This window comes from Oncorhynchus clarkii, chromosome 1, assembly GCF_045791955.1.
Source record: "Oncorhynchus clarkii lewisi isolate Uvic-CL-2024 chromosome 1, UVic_Ocla_1.0, whole genome shotgun sequence".
Taxonomy (NCBI): domain Eukaryota; kingdom Metazoa; phylum Chordata; class Actinopteri; order Salmoniformes; family Salmonidae; genus Oncorhynchus; species Oncorhynchus clarkii.
In genome coordinates this window covers 2,130,813-2,150,893 of record NC_092147.1, presented here as the reverse complement: position 1 = coordinate 2,150,893, position 20,081 = coordinate 2,130,813, and the positions used below count along the sequence as shown (strand labels likewise).

Genomic DNA, 20,081 nt, shown 5'->3' with positions numbered 1-20,081 from the left:
CCACTGTTAACACTGAGGTGGTGTGTCCTAGTAGGAAGACCACTGTTAACACTGAGGAGGTGTGTCCCAGTAGGAAGACCACTGTTAACACTGAGGTGGTGTACCCTAGTAGGAAGACCACTGTTAATACTGAGGTGGTGTGTCCTAGCAGGAAGACCACTGTTAACACTGAGGTGGTGTGTCCTAGTAGGAAGACCACTGTTAACACTGAGGTGGTGTGTCCTAGTAGGAAGACCACTGTTAACACTGAGGAGGTGTGTCCTCGTAGGAAGACCACTGTTAACACTGAGGTGGTGTGTCCTAGTAGGAAGACCACTGTTAACACTGAGGTGGTGTGTCCTATAGGAAGACCACTGTTAACACTGAGGTGGTGTGTCCTATAGGAAGACCACTGTTAACACTGAGGAGGTGTGTCCTAGTAGGAAGACCACTGTTAACACTGAGGTGGTGTGTCCTATAGGAAGACCACTGTTAACACTGAGGTGGTGTGTCCTATAGGAAGACCACTGTTAACACTGAGGTGGTGTGTCCTAGTAGGAAGACCACTGTTAACACTAAGGTGGTGTGTCCTAGTAGGAAGACCACTGTTAACACTGAGGTGGTGTGTCCTAGTAGGAAGACCACTGTTAACACTGAGGAGGTGTGTCCTATAGGAAGACCACTGTTAACACTAAGGAGGTGTGTCCCAGTAGGAAGACCACTGTTAACACTGAGGTGGTGTGTCCTATAGGAAGACCACTGTTAACACTGAGGTGGTGTGTCCTAGTAGGAAGATCACTGTTAACACTGAGGTGGTGTGTCCTAGTAGGAAGACCACTGTTAACACTGAGGTGGTGTGTCCTAGTAGGAAGACCACTGTTAACACTGAGGTGGTGTGTCCTATAGGAAGACCACTGTTAACACTGAGGTGGTGTGTCCTAGTAGGAAGACCACTGTTAACACTGAGGTGGTGTGTCCTAGTAGGAAGACCACTGTTAACACTGAGGTGGTGTGTCCTATAGGAAGACCACTGTTAACACTGAGGTGGTGTGTCCTATAGGAAGACCACTGTTAACACTGAGGAGGTGTGTCCTATAGGAAGACCACTGTTAACACTGAGGTGGTGTGTCCTATAGGAAGACCACTGTTAACACTGAGGTGGTGTGTCCTATAGGAAGACCACTGTTAACACTGAGGTGGTGTGTCCTATAGGAAGACCACTGTTAACACTGAGGTGGTGTGTCCTAGTAGGAAGACCACTGTTAACACTGAGGAGGTGTGTCCCAGTCGGAAGACCACTGTTAACACTGAGGTGGTGTGTCCTATAGGAAGACCACTGTTAACACGGAGGTGGTGTGTCCTATAGGAAGACCACTGTTAACACTGAGTTGGTGTGTCCTATAGGAAGACCACTGTTAACACTGAGGTGGTGTGTCCCAGTAGGAAGACCACTGTTAACACTGAGGTGGTGTGTCCTATTAAGAAGACCACTGTTAACACTGAGGTGGTGTGTCCTATAGGAAGACCACTGTTAACACTGAGGTGGTGTGTCCTATAGGAAGACCACTGTTAACACTGAGGTGGTGTGTCCTATAGGAAGACCACTGTTAACACTGAGGTGGTGTGTCCTAGTAGGAAGACCACTGTTAACACTGAGGTGGTGTGTCCTAGTAGGAAGACCACTGTTAACACTGAGGTGGTGTGTCCTAGCAGGAAGACCACTGTTAACACTGAGGTGGTGTGTCCTAGTAGGAAGACCACTGTTAACACTGAGGTGGTGTGTCCTAGCAGGAAGACCACTGTTAACACTGAGGTGGTGTGTCCTAGCAGGAAGACCACTGTTAACACTGAGGTGGTGTGTCCTAGTAGGAAGACCACTGTTAACACTGAGGTGGTGTGTCCTAGTAGGAAGACCACTGTTAACACTGAGGTGGTGTGTCCTAGTAGGAAGACCACTGTTAACACTGAGGTGGTGTGTCCTAGTAGGAAGACCACTGTTAACACTGAGGAGGTGTGTCCCAGTAGGAAGACCACTGTTAACACTAAGGAGGTGTGTCCCAGTAGGAAGACCACTGTTAACACTGAGGTGGTGTGTCCTAGTAGGAAGACCACTGTTAACACTGAGGTGGTGTGTCCTAGTAGGAAGACCACTGTTAACACTAAGGAGGTGTGTCCCAGTAGGAATACCACTGTTAACACTGAGGTGGTGTGTCCTAGTAGGAAGACCACTGTTAACACTGAGGTGGTGTGTCCTATAGGAAGACCACTGTTAACACTGAGGTGGTGTGTCCTAGTAGGAAGACCACTGTTAACACTGAGGTGGTGTGTCCTAGTAGGAAGACCACTGTTAACACTGAGGTGGTGTGTCCCAGTAGGAAGACCACTGTTAACACTGAGGTGGTGTGTCCTAGTAGGAAGACCACTGTTAACACTGAGGTGGTGTGTCCTAGTAGGAAGACCACTGTTAACACTGAGGTGGTGTGTCCTAGTAGGAAGACCACTGTTAACACTGAGGTGGTGTGTCCTAGTAGGAAGACCACTGTTAACACTGAGGTGGTGTGTCCTAGTAGGAAGACCACTGTTAACACTGAGGTGGTGTGTCCTAGTAGGAAGACCACTGTTAACACTGAGGTGGTGTGTCCTAGTAGGAAGACCACTGTTAACACTGAGGTGGTGTGTCCTAGTAGGAAGACCACTGTTAACACTGAGGTGGTGTGTCCTAGTAGGAAGACCACTGTTAACACTGAGGTGGTGTGTCCTATAGGAAGACCACTGTTAACACTGAGGTGGTGTGTCCTATTGGAAGACCACTGTTAACACTGAGGTGGTGTGTCCTATAGGAAGACCACTGTTAACACTGAGGTGGTGTGTCCTATAGGAAGACCACTGTTAACACTGAGGTGGTGTGTTAAATACTGTTGAACCTGTAGCCATATTACTTAATCTGCCTCACCTAAAGCCCATTCTGGTGGGAAGCTGCTATAGACCACCAAGTGCTAACAGTCAGTATCTGGATAACGTGTGAAATGCTTGATAATGTATGTGATATCAACAGAGAGGTATATTTTCTGGGTGATTTAAATATTGACTGGCTTTCATCAAGCTGCCCACTCAAGAAAAAGCTTCAAACTGTAACCTGCTACCTGGTTCAGGTTATCAGTCAACCTACTCAGCACAGTTGCAAGTGTTAATTTAACACCAGGTGTGTTAATTTTAATACTCATCCAGTATTTATATAGGTCCACTCTCAGTGTTAATTTAATTTAATATTGAAACAAAGTGTTAATATATAACACTTCAGGTGTTGTTCAAATGACCAAAGGGAGTGTTTTTTTCAACACTCATCCAATGTTTATATAGGGCCACTCGGTATAAATTTAACAGTTTTGGTAGTGTTCATATTGTTAATATTGAAACACTTGGAGTGTTAAAATATAACACTTCATAAGTTCTTCAAATGACCCATGGGAGTGTTTTTTCAACACCCTCAGTATTAAGCAGCAACACCTTTCAGTGTTGAGGATCAACTCTAGAGAATGCCTCCTGTAGCTGAATTGACACCAGGAAGTGATAAATATTCACACTAGGAAATACCCATTTTTTGTCTGGTTCTCTCACACTCATAAATCATAAATCCCTCATAAATCAAGCCTGCAAGTTGTGAGTTAAATAAATAAAGAATTCCTTACAAGAGTAGTGATTCTGCTTGGTTTCATTTATTTACACCAAAGTTAAATCAGGGCATCACAGCCACATGAAAATTAAATCAGTGCATCAGAATGAAATCAGTGCATCACAGGCTCATCAGAATGAAATCAGTGCATCATAGGCTCATCAGAATGAAATCAGTGCTTCCAACAGGAAGTATTATTAAAGAGATGCTTTACATTGAAATACAGATAGAGATGTAGTAGTTCCAGAGTTAATGATCCAAGGTCAGCATTTCCGCTCCTGATGATTATGATGACTGAAGATATTAGAATAAAAACAAAACACAAGGCTTAATCATGTTCTCGCTCTCCATCTGTCTCTCGTCTGCAGGTATGTTTTGACATGAAATGATGCCAACCCCCAGTCCCGTCATCACTACCTCACCCGCTCTGAAGATAACCTGGGGGCCGACTGGGGGCCCAAGGCTGGTTAGGAGACACCACCAGAGACTTATGTCATTGTGATGAACTGATAGAATATTAGTGTAGCACTGTGATTCATTAATCACATGCTGCCTTCCCTGCTCCTATGTTCTTTATTTTTGTCTTGTATTGTGTATTTATAACACTTGGATGATGAACTTCTTTCAATAAAGTGTTTCACATTCTCTACTGGTTGAAATTAAGTCTCTCATTTGATGAAATACTACACCTCTCATGTGTTTATCAGATCAATGCAGATGAAGGAAACTATATACTGTGATGAACCGGTTTTACAGTATTTAGATGATGCATTGGAAGTGTAGTGTACTGTTTAAAAAATATATATTTCTGTATATATGAACTACAAATCAGCCTCTAACTAGTTAAATCATGTTTCTAGTCTATTGCATAGTTAGTGTAACCACTGATGTCCCAGGACCAAGATTGGTAGACACTGTTGAAGTGCATAATTCTAATACATTCACTGTTTCACAAGATGACAGACTGGTTTGCTGGTTGTTTCAGGAATCCCTAAAACATTAAATAAACAGAATTTCAATTTCATACTCATGTCACAATACCCATAAAGCTAGCCAGCTAGCTGGCTAATGTTAGCTAGTCAGATAGCTTTGTTAAATCGCAATTTTTGGAAATGAACTTTATGACAAAAAAGTATGCCTAATTGTTTGTCTCTTCATTAACATATTCCTGTAAACTATTTTTTTTGCATGATTAGATATGATGTTACATTTGCTTCCATCCTAGTATTTTTGCCAGCCATCTTTGGTGAAAAAAAGTCTCCAGCCTTGGGTCGCACAGCATCAAATTCATCATGGGAACCACCCGATATTATTGGTTATCGCCCAGGGGTCGGCGGCTGGTGATTTAAGTTCATATTTTTCACCGCCTCCCACGCCACCTTCGCACCGCCAAAAGGTCCCCGCCCTCTCCGCTTTCCTTCCATTGAAATTAATAAGAGGTGTCTCACTGCGCGGCCTCTTGTGCAATTGGGCAGTATGTTGTGGCAGTGCTTCTACACCCCCTGCATGTACAAAAAGTATTTCAGTAGATTTTGTGCACGTCTGTGTGCTTTAATTTGTGTGAAAATACACATTTTTGTGCGACTTCATTCATAGGAAAAATAAATTGGGTGGGAAAACTTCAGAGCAATCTTTTGAAAGTTAGTGGAGCAATGCATTTTGGGCAATGGTGTTCTACCCTGCTTTTAATTGTCCCCCACATTTATTTATATAGAAAAACAAACGTGTTAACACAATATTGTTAATCAACCAGGTTGTTACTGAAACACTTATAATATAATAGTAGCCTTATGTTTAATTTTTTATTAATGGCAATTCTGATTCCTATGGTTGTTTTCACTACATACTTTGGGATATTGGTGCTATGTCGGATTTGATGAGGGTTGCCAGATTGGAGCAAAAAATCTGAATTTGTCTTTTTTTTGTGGTATCGATGAAGGTATTTGATTGGGTGAGCTGATATAACTTGTATCATTATTATAGGGCTGTGAAACCCATAGCCGAATGGCTTCAGATGGAGAATTTCTCACCATTTATTTACGGAGAGCATTTTCCATTTTTTAGCAGGCAGTGTTCATTTATTTACAGTAGTGTGTTGATTAGTTATTGCTTTCTTCAGTGGAAATACAGAATATGTATAAAAATGCCAAATATACCAAAAGCTAAAATACTATTTATTTAACCATGTTAAATCTGAAACATGAATGGTGTAATGTACACAAACAAGTTGAGCCTTGTATTAAATGCATCAGGTAGAAAATTGTGTAATGTAGGCTCCACGAAATATGTGTTATTAAGAAAATCGTGTAGGCCGACAGGAAAAGGACCTTTCTGACTACAAGTGCACCAGAATCCCAAAGTATTAAGGGAAAAGAAGCATAGAAAACAGTATTGGGGTGAATAAAAAACAAATCAATGTAAGGCTACTATTATATTATAATTACTTAGGTGACAACCTGGTTGATTAACAATATTGTGTTGTTAACACGTTTGTTTTTTATAAACTCAGCAAAAAAAAGAAACATCCCTTTTTCAGGACCCTGTCTATCAAAGATCATTTGTAAAAATCCAAATAACTTCACAGATCTTCATTGTAAAGGGTTTAAAAACACTGTGTCCCATGCTTGTTCAATGAACATTAAACAATTAATGAACATGCACCTGTGGAACGGTCGTTAAGACACTAACAGCTTACAGACGGTAGGCAATTAAGTTCAGTTGTGAAAACTTAGGACACTAAAGAGGCCTTTCTAATGACTCTGAAAAAACACCAAAAGAAAGATGCCCAGGGTCCCAGCTCATCTGCATGATGAGGCATGCTGTAAGGAGGCATGAGGATTGCAGATGTGGCCAGGGAAATAAATTGCAATGTCCATACTGTGAGACGCCTAAGACAGCGCTACAGGGAGACAGGACGGACAGCAGATCGTCCTCGCAGTGGCAGACCACGTGTAACAACATCTGCACAGGATCGGTACATCCAAACATCACACCTGCGGGACAGGTACAGGATGGCAACAACAACTGCTGAGTTACACCAGGAACGCATAATCCCTCTTTCAGTGCTCAGACTGTCCGCAATAGTCTGAGAGAGGCTGGACTGAGGGCTTGTAGGTCTGTTGTAAGGTCCTCAACAGACATCACTGGCAGCAATGTCACCTATGGCCACAAACCCACCGTCGCTGGACCAGACAGGACTGGCAAAATGTGCTCTTCACTGACGAGTCGAGGTTTTGTCTCACCAGGACTGATGGTTGGATTCGCGTTTATCGTTGAAGGAATGAGCATTACACCGAGGACTGTACTATGGAGCGGGATCGATTTGGAGGTGGAGGGTCCATCATGGTATGGGCCGGTGTGTCACAGGATCATTGGACTGAGCTTGTTGTCATCCTTCCTCATGTGGTACCATTCCTGCGGGCTCATCCTGACAGCATGACAATGCCACCAATCATACTGCTCATTCTGTGCGTGATTTCCTGCAAGACAGGAATGTCAGTGTTCTGCCATTGCCAGCAAAGAGCCCGGCTCTCAATCCCACTGACCACATCTGGGACCTGTTGGATCGGATGGTGAGGGCTAGGGCCATTCCCCCCAGAAATGCCCGGGAACTTGCAGGTGCCTTGGTGGAAGAGTGGGGTAACATCTCACAACAAGAATTGGCAAATCTGGCGCAATCCATGAGGAGGAGACGCACTGCAGTACTTAAAACCTCTTAGCGCACGGATCCCGTCACCGGGATCAAAATTGACAACATCCTGTGATGTTGTCATCCGCGCCAAATTCAAATGACAAAATCGTAATATTAATGCAGCTGGTGGCCACATCAGATACTGACTGTTACAGTGCCTTGCGAAAGTATTCGGCCCCCTTGAACTTTGCAACCTTTTGCCACATTTCAGGCTTCAAACATAAAGATATAAAACTGTATTTTTTTGTGAAGAATCAACAACAAGTGGGACACAATCATGAAGTGGAACGACATTTATTGGATATTTCAAACTTTTTTAACAAATCAAAAACTGAAAAATTGGGCGTGCAAAATTATTCAGCCCCCTTAAGTTAATACTTTGTAGCGCCACCTTTTGCTGCGATTACAGCTGTAAGTCGCTTGGGGTATGTCTCTATCAGTTTTGCACATCGAGAGACTGAATTTTTTTCCCATTCCTCCTTGCAAAACAGCTCGAGCTCAGTGAGGTTGGATGGAGAGCATTTGTGAACAGCAGTTTTCAGTTCTTTCCACAGATTCTCGATTGGATTCAGGTCTGGACTTTGACTTGGCCATTCTAACACCTGGATATGTTTATTTTTGAACCATTCCATTGTAGATTTTGCTTTGTGTTTTGGATCATTCTCTTGTTGGAAGACAAATCTCCGTCCCAGTCTCAGGTCTTTTGCAGACTCCATCAGGTTTTCTTCCAGAATGGTCCTGTATTTGGCTCCATCCATCTTCCCATCAACTTTAACCATCTTCCCTGTCCCTGCTGAAGAAAAGCAGGCCCAAACCATGATGCTGCCACCACCATGTTTGACAGTGGGTATGGTGTGTTCAGGGTGATGAGCTGTGTTGCTTTTACGCCAAACATAACGTTTTGCATTGTTGCCAAAAAGTTCAATTTTGGTTTCATCTGACCATGTTTGGTGTGTCTCCCAGGTGGCTTGTGGCAAACTTTAAACAACACTTTTTATGGATATCTTTAAGAAATGGCTTTCTTCTTGCCACTCTTCCATAAAGGCCAGATTTGTGCAATATACGACTGATTGTTGTCCTATGGACAGAGTCTCCCACCTCAGCTGTAGATCTCTGCAGTTCATCCAGAGTGATCATGGGCCTCTTGGCTGTATCTCTGATCAGTCTTCTCCTTGTATGAGCTGAACGTTTAGAGGGACGGCCAGGTCTTGGTAGATTTGCAGTGGTCTGATACTCCTTCTATTTCAATATTATCGCTTGCACAGTGCTCCTTGGGATGTTTAAAGCTTGGGAAATCTTTTTGTATCCAAATCCGGCTTTAAACTTCTTCACAACAGTATCTCGGACCTGCCTGGTGTGTTCCTTGTTCTTCATGATGCTCTCTGCGCCTTTAACGGACCTCTGAGACTATCACAGTGCAGGTGCATTTATACGGAGACTTGATTACACACAGGTGGATTGTATTTATCATCATTAGTCATTTAGGTCAACATTGGATCATTCAGAGATCCTCACTGAACTTCTGGAGAGAGTTTGCTGCACTGAAAGTAAAGGGGCTGAATAATTTTGCACGCCCAATTTTTCAGTTTTTGATTTGTTAAAAAAGTTTGAAATATCCAATAAATGTCGTTCCACTTCATGATTGTGTCCCACTTGTTGTTGATTCTTCACAGAAAATACAGTTTTATATCTTTATGTTTGAAGCCTGAAATGTGGCAAAAGGTTGCAAAGTTCAAGGGGGCCGAATACTTTCGCAAGGCACTGTACTTTAGATTTTTACCCCCCTTTGTTCAGGGACACATTATTCCATTTCTGTTAGTCACATGTCTGTGGAACTTGTTCAGTTTATGTCTCAGTTGTTGAATCTTGTTATGTTCATACAAATATTTAGTTAGTTTGTAAATAAATGTGGCAAAAAAAAAAAAGGCAGGGTAGAACACCGTTGCCCATCATGCATTGCTCAAATAACTTTCAAAAGATTGTACTGAAGTTTGCCCTCCCCCAAAAAGTAATTTCCTATGAATTCAGTCAAACAAAATTGCACAAAATCTGCCTAAATACTTTTTGTACATATTTGCATGAAAGAAATTGTGTTTAAAAGGGATACAACTTCTCTGCCACTGGAGCACCAGAGACACATCCCAGATGGCACACTATTCCCTTAATAGTGCACTTCTCCAGACCAGGGCCTGTAGGGATGCCCATAGGGCTCTGTTCGACTGTAGTACACCACTATAGGGAATAGGGTGCCATTTGGGATGCTTTTTGTCCCTGGGCTCAACTGGAATATGGATGGTCACATTGTTCCCCAGAGATACAGTGACTTCAGAAAGTATTCACCACTTGACTTATTCCACATTTTCTTGTTACAGCCTGAATTCAAAACTTTTCTTTTGGATTCCCCTCACCCATTTTTACACAACACCCCATAATGACTAAGTGTAAACAAGTTTTTAGAAATGTTTGCACATTTATTGAAAATGAATTAAGATAATATCTAATTCACATAAATATTCACACCCCTGAGTCAATACATGTTACAATCATCTTTGGCAGTGATTACAGCTGTGAGTATTTCTGGGTAAGTCTCGAAGAGCTTTGCCCATTATTCTTTTCAAAATTCTTCTTGACTTTCAAACCGATTTCAGTCAACTGTAGCTGCTCTGCTCAGACTTCAAACGCATCATCGGCATGTCATGTGTTGCTGACATGCTATGTTGTTGTCTTAAGTCTCTCTTTATGTAGTGTTGTCTCTCTTGTCATGATGTGTGTTCTGTCCTATATTTTAATTTATTTTGAATCCCAGGCCCCCGTCCCCACAGGAGGCCTTTTGCCTTTTGGTAGGCCATCATTGTAAATAAGAATTTGTTCTTAACTGACTTGCCTAGTTATAAAATTAAGGTAAAAAAAAAAAATACAAAGTTTGAGCCAAATTATGCCTCATTCAAGGTTCTTCATGGGATGTGTGAAGTGGTATGAATCTGGGAGAACATATGCTACAATCCCACCCCTGAATCAAAATATAAATAAACAATATGACAATCTGCATACACATGTTCTTATTTTGTATCAGTTTTAAACATTTATTTTGAATTATATTGTGACAATTGTTCTTAAAAACAAACAAGGTAATAAGAAATAATCACCAGAAGATCAGACAGACGGACAACGAAACAATAACATGAAAAACAACCCCCACATGAAGGCATGAAAAACAACCCCCACATGAAGGAAAGAGACAACACAGAATGATGCCTTTAAAACAAGACCAGAACGCTTAGAACAGAACAGTAACAACCATGTGAACAAAACAACAGTAACAACCATGTGAACAAGACGACAGTAACAACCATGTGAACAAGACGACAGTAACAACAATGTGAACAAGACGACAGTAACAACCATGTGAACAAGACGACAGTAACAACCATGTGAACAAGACGACAGTAACAACCATGTGAACAAGACGACAGTAACAACCATGTGAACAAGACGACAGTAACAACCATGTGAACAAGACGACAGTAACAACCATGTGAACAAGACGACAGTAACAACCATGTGAACAAGACGACAGTAACAACCATGTGAACAAGACGACAGTAACAACCATGTGAACAAGACGACAGTAACAACCATGTGAACAAGACGACAGTAACAACCATGTGAACAAGACGACAGTAACAACCATGTGAACAAGACGACAGTAACAACCATATGAAATGTAACAGGGAAAGAGTTACAACCATGTATGCATCCTAAATGGCACCCTTTTTCACAGAACTAGAACTACACTTCTATGCCCTATTCCCTATATAATGCACTTCTTTTGATAAGAACTCTGGTTAAAAGTAGTGCACTATATAGACCAGACATATGCAACCTTGGTCCCAGAGGGCATCAGCCACTTCATGTTTTTGATTGAAACAAACTGGAAGACCAGGTGTGATGAATTTAGGTAATCACTGATCAATTAACTCATTAGCTTAGTGTGGTGTCTAGTTGGAATAAAATCCTGCAGTACCTGCAGAACTCCAGCAACAGGGTTGTCTACCCCTGGTGTTTAGGGTCCAGGAACAGGGTTGTCTACCCCTGGTGTGTAGGGTCCAGGAACAGGGTTGGTGACAGAGACAGAGGGAACCTGGCAACAGAGACAGAGGGAACAGAGACAGAGGGAACAGAGACAGACTAACCTGGGAACAGAGACAGAGACAGACTAACCTGGGAATAGAGACAGACTAACCTGGGAACAGAGACAGACTAACCTGGGAACAGAGACAGACTAACCTGGGAACAGAGACAGACTAACCTGGGAACAGAGACAGACTAACCTGGGAACAGTGACAGACTAACCTGGGAACAGAGACAGACTAACCTGGGAACAGAGACAGACTAACCTGGGAACAGAGACAGACTAACCTGGGAACAGAGACAGAGGGAACAGAGACAGAGGGAACAGAGACAGACTAACCTGGGAACAGAGACAGAGGGAACAGAGACAGACTAACCTGGGAACAGAGACAGAGGGAACAGAGACAGACTAACCTGGGAACAGAGACAGACTAACCTGGGAACAGAGACAGACTAACCTGGGAACAGAGACAGACTAACCTGGGAACAGAGACAGACTAACCTGGGAACAGAGACAGACTAACCTGGGAACAGAGACAGACTAACCTGGGAACAGAGACAGACTAACCTGGGAACAGAGACAGAGGGAACAGAGACAGACTAACCTGGGAACAGAGACAGACTAACCTGGGAACAGAGACAGACTAACCTGGGAACAGAGACAGACTAACCTGGGAACAGAGACAGACTAACCTGGGAACAGAGACAGACTAACCTGGGAACAGAGACAGAGGGAACAGAGACAGACTAACCTGGGAACAGAGACAGACTAACCTGGGAACAGAGACAGACTAACCTGGGAACAGAGACAGACTAACCTGGGAACAGAGACAGACTAACCTGGGAACAGAGACAAAGAAATGTACCACTGCATCGTGTCTGTTTAAAAAACATTAAGAAAAACGATTCATTTATTTGTTATCCTTCTCAATTAACTGAACAATATGATGAAAATGTATGAAGAAATATATTGAATTAATCCAGTGTTAAGGCACACTTCCTGGCACATAAAGGAACATTTGATAAAGGCTGGTCTGATTTATGAAAAGACAAAGGCAGCAAACAGTCGTTTTAAAAACATCAAGAAAACCATAGACTGCTTAAAACGTCCCTGCAATTCAGGAACAAGCACTTCCTTTATGTGTATTTGGCTTAAAGAGAGCATCACAATATGGACACTGACAACACTTTTGAGATGGTTTAACTTCATCTAAACTGAATAATATAATAACGTTGAGTAACAAAAGATTTGGCTTTGGTATGGTTGCAATTAACTCTTCCATTTCAATATTCTACAACAAGACAAAGAGCATAGGAACATTTTTTGTTGTTGTAAGAATGTCATACAGAATTACCCATTTTACATCAACTGTGAAAAGGAAAACATCATTCAAAAATAATTCAACATCCACTTCTTGGTGTATTTTATGACTTGTTACAGAGTTCTCTGCATATTGGAATGTGACAGTTGATTACATTGAGGTTAAAGTAGGAAAACTACCGCAGCGATAATCTCAATAGCGCTAACTAAGTAACTTTTAGTTCTCAATGGTACCCTATTCCCAATGAGTCCTGGTCAAATATAGGTCACTATACAGAGAATAGGGTGCCATTTGGGACACAATAACAGGTAACTCATAGGGCCCGGGAAGACACAAGCAAGGAAGCAAAACAACGAAACTAAATCTAACTTCTTTAGGAAAACAACCCTAACAATGTTGGAAACAAACATCATTATGTTTTCATCCAGAGTCACGTTGATTTATTTTCAAGCATACTGTTAAAGGCACATTGCTTCTGAAAAGCAGACTTCTAAACAAGCAGGTAGCATTGGCTGCATCAAGCCCTGCATTAAGCCCTGCATCAAGCCCTGCATCAAGTCCTGCATCAAGTCCTGCTCACAGTACATTAAGGAGGAACACTGAAAGGCAGGAACCCAAGCGGTTAAGCGTGTTGAGCCAGTAACCGAAAGGTCGCTGGCTCGAATTGTTGTCCAGAGTTGTCCAGGGTCGCCATCATTAATGGCTGATATCCCAGGCCTTGACCACACTCTGAGGCTGTGTCTCAGGGGGAGTTGTCCAGGGTCTCCATCATTAATGGCTGATATCCCAGGCCTTGACCACACTCTGAGGCTGTGTCTCAGGGGGAGTTGTCCAGGGTCTCCATCATTAATGGCTGATATCCCAGGCCTTGACCACACTCTGAGGCTGTGTCTCAGGGGGAGTTGTCCAGGGTCTCCATCATTAATGGCTGATATCCCAGGCCTTGACCACACTCTGAGGCTGTGTCTCAGGGGGAGTTGTCCAGGGTCTCCATCATTAATGGCTGATATTCCAGGCCTTGACCACACTCTGAGGATGTGTCTCAGGGGGATGTGCAAAAAATACATTTCCAATTCACATGTGTAATAATACAGTCTTGTACATGTGTGAAATAGAAGAAATAAACCCCCAGCTAATAATAAGATTGAAGAGCAACGGCACTTTGGTACACAGTCAATAGGTTACCAGGCTGAGGGGATGGATACGAAGCAGAACAGCAGCTCTGTGCTTCCCTTCCTATCAGAGACAAGAAATCATTCCAAACACACTGATAACAGAAAGCCTGTGGTCTTGCTCTCTGGTTTCAAACAAACCCCTCCAGTATTCACATAACGGACAGCTTTCTTCCAAAATGATAATACACACAGAAAGTCCAGTTGTATAAACTATACTCTGAATGTTTTGCATTTTTATATAAAGGCCCAGTGCAGTCAAAAACGTGATTTTCCTGTGTTTTACCAGCCAGTTTAATACAACACCATGTTCACAAAAGTGGATCACAACGCCGGATCCAGTATCTCAGAAACGGCTGCCCTCCTGGGCTTTTCACACATGACAGTGTCTAGGGTTTACCAAGAATGGTGCGACTAACAAAAACATCCAGTCAGCGACAGTCCTGTGGGTGGAAACAGCTCGTTGATGATGGTCCTGGTCCGTCGAAACACGATTTCTGTAGCATCATGCTCATGGCAGAGTCAGCATCCTGCCTGGTCTCAATGGTACAAGATGGCACTGTGGGGAATGTTTTGCTTGCACACATTTAGGTCCCTTGATACCAATTGAGCAAGGCTGGAAGGCCACAGCATGTGAACATTGTTGCTGTCCAAACCCAATAGAGTATCTTTGGGATGAGAAGGAGCAGGCCGCTGGCAGCATGAACGTACCGTTGTCCAATCAGCAGCAACTATGCGATGCCATCATCTCAGCATGGGCCAACATCCCTGTGGAATGTTTCCAACACCTTTTAGAATCCATGCCCACAAAGAATTCAGGCTGTTCTGGAGGCAAAGGGGGGTCCGACTCGGTACTAAATGGGTGTACCTAATAAACTGTCCAGTGAGTGTATATTTCCATACTATGATATTGGAATAATACTGTGAAATTGTGAAAATCATAATAATGCCCTTTTAGTGTAAAAGCTGTTTGAAAAGACCGCCTCAAATTTCAGCCTGTTTGGTGGGATGTCGTTTTGACCTGCCTGGTGACATCACCATGCGGTAAATGAGTTAACAGACCAATAAGAAAGAGTTATAGTTTTCCCCTCCCCACTCAAACCACTCCCAGACAGTCCTAGCTAAATTCTTGCTTGAGAAATTAATATGTTTCTTTTTGACCCTTTTAATTGAAAACAATCAGTTACGGTAGTTAATTGTTACCCAGAAATGATTTGATATGGAGATGAAAGCGGCTGCTATTGGACCTATAACATAAAACATCTAAATGTACATGAATAATGATGATAATAACTTTGATAAAATAAATCCTCTTGAAAAATATAATTCAATAGAGCTATCATGTAAATCTGAGAAGAACAATACATAGATATTAAGGCTATAATACATCATAGAGAGGTGGTTTGGAGCCACACGTTTTCTTTAGGACAGGTGGGCGTGGCCTGGGGGTGTTCTGGTCTGTCTGTAGGAGGGAGGAGCCTGTGGTCAGGTGGTCTGTGTGGCGTAGTGTCATGGTTCTCATAGTTCCGTCTGTAGGCTGCAGACTGGGAACCACCAGCAGGGGGCAGAGTCAGTTGGATGGTCTCTGACTGGGTTGTGGTCAGAAGGGGTGTGGAGGTGATAAAGCTGGACAGATTTAGGTCCGAGGGATCAAGAAGAGTAATGTCCTGACAGTCATTGTCCTGGGTGAGAGGAGCCTGAAGGTAATCAGGCCCGTCCCCTGTTCCAGCCATACTCCCAGGCCCTGTTCCAGCCATACTCCTAGCCCCTGCTCCAGCCATACTCCCAGCCCTTGTTCCAGCCATACTCCCAGGCCCTGTTCCAGCCATACTCCCAGCCCCTGTTCCAGCCATACTCCCAGCCCCTGTTCCAGCCATACTCCCAGCCCCTGCTCCAGCCATACTCCCAGCTCCAGCCATACTCCTAGCCCCTGCTCCAGCCATACTCCCAGCCCCTGTTCCAGCCATACTCCCAGCCCCTGTTCCAGCCATACTCCCAGCCCCTGTTCCAGCCATACTCCCAGCCCCTGTTCCAGCCATACTCCCAGCCCCTGCTCCAGCCATACTCCCGGCCCCTGCTCCAGCCATAAACCCTGCCTCAGGCCGAGGAGCTTCTTTGGCTTTGGTATACGGCAGAGTATCAGTCTCTGTGGAGGCCAGTGTGTACTGATCATCATCTTCAAGCCTCCTCTGACTGTCTCCAGGACTGCCAGAGCCCCAGCCCTTCCCCTGATCCTTCCCAGCCTCATCCCCCCGTAAGGACAGGTCCAGACGGCCCTCAGGACTCTTGGCCGGGCCCCTGGTGAAGCTGTACTGGTTCTGGGTGGAAGTGGCCCTGTGGCTGCAGTCTTTAGTCAAGGGTCCAGTGAAGGAAAGTGAAGACAGGAAGGGCGGTCTGAGATGCAGAAGTGACCCGGCCTGGACTTGGCTGAGACTGAGGATGTTTCTACGGGTGTCACTGGGCAGTTTGTCCAGCTGCCTGCCGACCTGGACTGGAGTGGGGAACAGAGAGCTCTGACACGCCCTGTAGAAGTATCTGAATGGAGAGCGAGAGAAAGGAGAGGAGAAATGAGTCAGGGTGAGCCCTAAATGAAACCATACTCTCTATATAGTGCACTACTGAATAGAGCCCTATGGGCTGGCTACTTTTGAATAGAGCCCCATGGGCTGGCTACTTTTGAATAGAGATCTATGGGTTGGCTACTTTTGAATAGAGCCCTATGGGTTGGCTACTTTTGAAGAGCCCAGTCGGCTGGCTACTTTTGAATAGAGCTCTATGGGTTGGCTACTTTTGATGAGCCCTGTTGGCTGGCTACTTTTGAAGAGCCCTGTTGGCTGGCTACTTTTGAAGAGCCCTGTGGGCTGGCTACTTTTGAAGAGCCCTGTGGGCTGGCTACTTTTGAAGAGCCCTGTGGGCTGGCTACTTTTGAAGAGCCCTGTGGGCTGGCTGCCATTAGGGACACAGTCCCAGACCAGACAGACCAGACCAAACAGACCACCATAGTCCCCGTGCCCAAGAACACTAAGGTAACCTGCCTTAGTGTCTGTAGTCATGAAGTGCTTTGAAAAGGCTGGTCATGGCTCACATCAACACCATTTTCCCAGAAACCCTAGACCCACTCCAATTTGCATACCGCCCAAACAGATCCACAGATGATGCAGTCTCTATTGCACTCTACACTGCCCTTTCACACCTGGACAAAAAGAACACATACAGTTGAAGTGGGAAGTTTACATACACTTAGGTTGGAGTCATTAAAACTCGTGTTTCAACCACTCCACAAATTTCTTGTTAACAAACTATAGTTTTGGCAAGTCGGTTAGGACATCTACTTTGTTCATGACACAAAAATTGTTTACAGACATATTATGTCACTTATAATTCACTGTATCACAATGGGCGGGTCAGAAGTTTACATACACTAAGTTGACTGTGCCTTTAAACAGCTTGGAAAATTCCAGAAAATGATGTCATGGCTTTAGAAGCTTCTGATATTTGACATAATTTGAGTCAATTGGAGGTGTACCTGTGAATGTATTTCAAGGCCTACCTTCAAACTCAGTGCATCTTTGCTTTACATCATGGGAAAATCAAAAGAAATCAGCCAAGACCTCAGAAAATAAATTGTAGACTTCCACAAGACTGGTTCATCTGTGGGAGCAATTTCCAAATGCCTGAAGGTACCACATTCATCTGTACAAACAATAGTACACAAGTATAAACACCATGGGACCATGCAGCCTTCATAACACTCAGGAGAGAGACGCGTTCTGTCCCCTCGAGATGAATGTACTTTGGTGCGAAAGGTGCAAATCAATCCCAGAACAACAGCAAAGGACCTTGTGAAGATGCTGGAGGAAACAGGTACAAAATTATCTATATCCACAGTAAAACGAGTCCTATATCGACATAACCTGAAAGGCCACTCAGCAAGGAAGAAGCCACTGCTCCAAAACCGCCATAAAAAAGTCAGACTACGGTTTACAACTGCACATGGGGACAAAGATCGTACTTTTTGGAGAAATTTCCTCTGGTCTGATGAAACAAAAATAGAACGGTTTGTCCATAATTACCATTGTTATGTTTGGAGGAAAAAGGGGGAGGCTTGCAAGCCGAAGAACACCATCCCAAACGTGAAGCACGAGGGTGGCAGCATCATGTTGTGGGGGTGCTTTGCTGCACGGGAGTCTGGTGCACTTCACAAAATAGATGGCATCTTGAGGAAGGAACATTATGTGGATATATTGAAGCAACATCCCAAGACAGTTAGGAAGTTAAAGCTTGGTCGCGAATGGGTCTTCCAAATGGACAATGACCCCAAGCATACTTCCATACTTGGCTTAACGACAATTAAGTCAAGGTATTGGAGTGGCCATCACAAAGCCCAGACCTCAATCCTATAGAACATTTGTGGGCAGAACTGAAAAAGTGTGTGCGAGCAAGGAGGCCTACAAACCTGACTCAGTTACACCAGTTCTGTCAAGAGGAATGGGCCAAAATTCACCCAACTTATTGTGGGGAGCTTGTGGAAGGCTACCCGAAATGTTTGACCCAAGTTAAGCAATTTAAAGGCAATGCTACCAAATACTAATTTAGTTTACATAAACTTCTGACCCACTGGGAATGTGATTAAAGAAATTAAAGCTGAAATAAATAATTCTCTCTACTATTATTCTGACATTTCACATTCTTAAAATAAAGTGGTGATCCTAACTGACCTAGGACCGGGAATTTTTACTAGGATTAAATGTCAGGAATTGTGAAAAACGGAGTTTAAATGTATTTGGCTAAGGTGTATGTAAACATTGACTACAGCTCAGCGTTCAACACCATATTGCCCTCAAAGTTCATCAATAAGCTAAGGTCCATGGGACGAAACACCTCCCTCTGCAACTGGATCCTGGACTTCCTGACGGGCCGCCCCCAGGTGGTGAGGGTAGGTAGCAACACATCTGCCACGCTGATCCTCAACACTGGGGCCCTCGGGTGCATGCTCAGTCCCCTCCTGTACTTCCTGTTCACTCATGACTGCATGGCCGGGCACGACTCCAACACCATCATCAAGTTTGCCAATGACACAACAGTGGTAGGCCTGATCACCAAGAAACTATCATGGTCCAAACACACCAAGACAGACAGTCGTGAAGAGGGCATGAGAACACCTTTTCCCCCTCAGGAGACTGAAAAGATTGGCGTGGGTCACATCCCCAAAAGGTTCTATACATAGAGAGCATGCTGACTGGTTGCCTGGTATGGCAACAGCTCGGCCTCCGACCGCAAGGCACTTCAGAGGGTAGTGCGAACGGCCCAGTACATCACTGGGGCTAAGCTGTTTGCCATCCAGGACCTCTATACCAGGCGGTGTCAGAGGAAGGGCCTAAAAATGTTCAAAGACTCCAGCCAACTTCTCTCTGCTACCGCATATCACTAACTAAAACAAGAGGCTCCCACGCTGAGGTCTGTCCAACGCTGGTCCGACCAAGCTGACTCCACACTCCAAGACTGCTTCCATCACGTGGACTGGGAGATGTTTCGTATTGCGTCAGATAACAACATTGACGAATACGCTGATTCGGTGTGCGAGTTCATTAGAACGTGCGTTGAAGATGTCGTTCCCATAGCAACGATTAAAACATTCCCTAACCAGAAACCGTGGATTGATGGCAGCATTCGTGTGAAACTGAAAGCGCGAACCACTGCTTTTAATCAGGGCAAGGTGTCTGGTAACATGACCGAATACAAACAGTGCAGCTATTCCCTCCGCAAGGCTATCAAACAAGCTAAGCGCCAGTACAGAGACAAAGTAGAATCTCAATTCAACGGCTCAGACACAAGAGGCATGTGGCAGGGTCTACAGTCAATCACGGACTACAGGAAGAAACCCAGCCCAGTCACGGACCAGGATGTCTTGCTCCCAGGCAGACTAAATAACTTTTTTGCCCGCTTTGAGGACAATACAGTGCCACTGTCACGGCCTGCAACGAAAACATGCGGTCTCTCCTTCACTGCAGCCGAGGTGAGTAAGACATTTAAACGTGTTAACCCTCGCAAGGCTGCAGGCCCAGATGGCATCCCCAGCCGCGCCCTCAGAGCATGCGCAGACCAGCTGGCCG

General features: G+C 44.1%; 1 protein-coding gene across 1 annotated transcript in view; it reads right to left on the bottom strand.

Annotated features, from left to right (window-relative positions):
• Positions 1–14,448: 14,448 nt before the first annotated feature.
• LOC139413964 (ATPase phospholipid transporting 10A) overlaps positions 14,449–20,081 on the bottom strand; it is a 148,036-nt gene continuing 142,403 nt past the window's right edge. Inside the window, exon 21 of the mRNA XM_071161883.1 lies at positions 14,449–16,503. Coding sequence (XP_071017984.1) covers positions 15,357–16,503 — 1,147 coding nt within the window. The 3' untranslated portion in view covers positions 14,449–15,356. The remainder of the gene's footprint in view (positions 16,504–20,081) is intronic.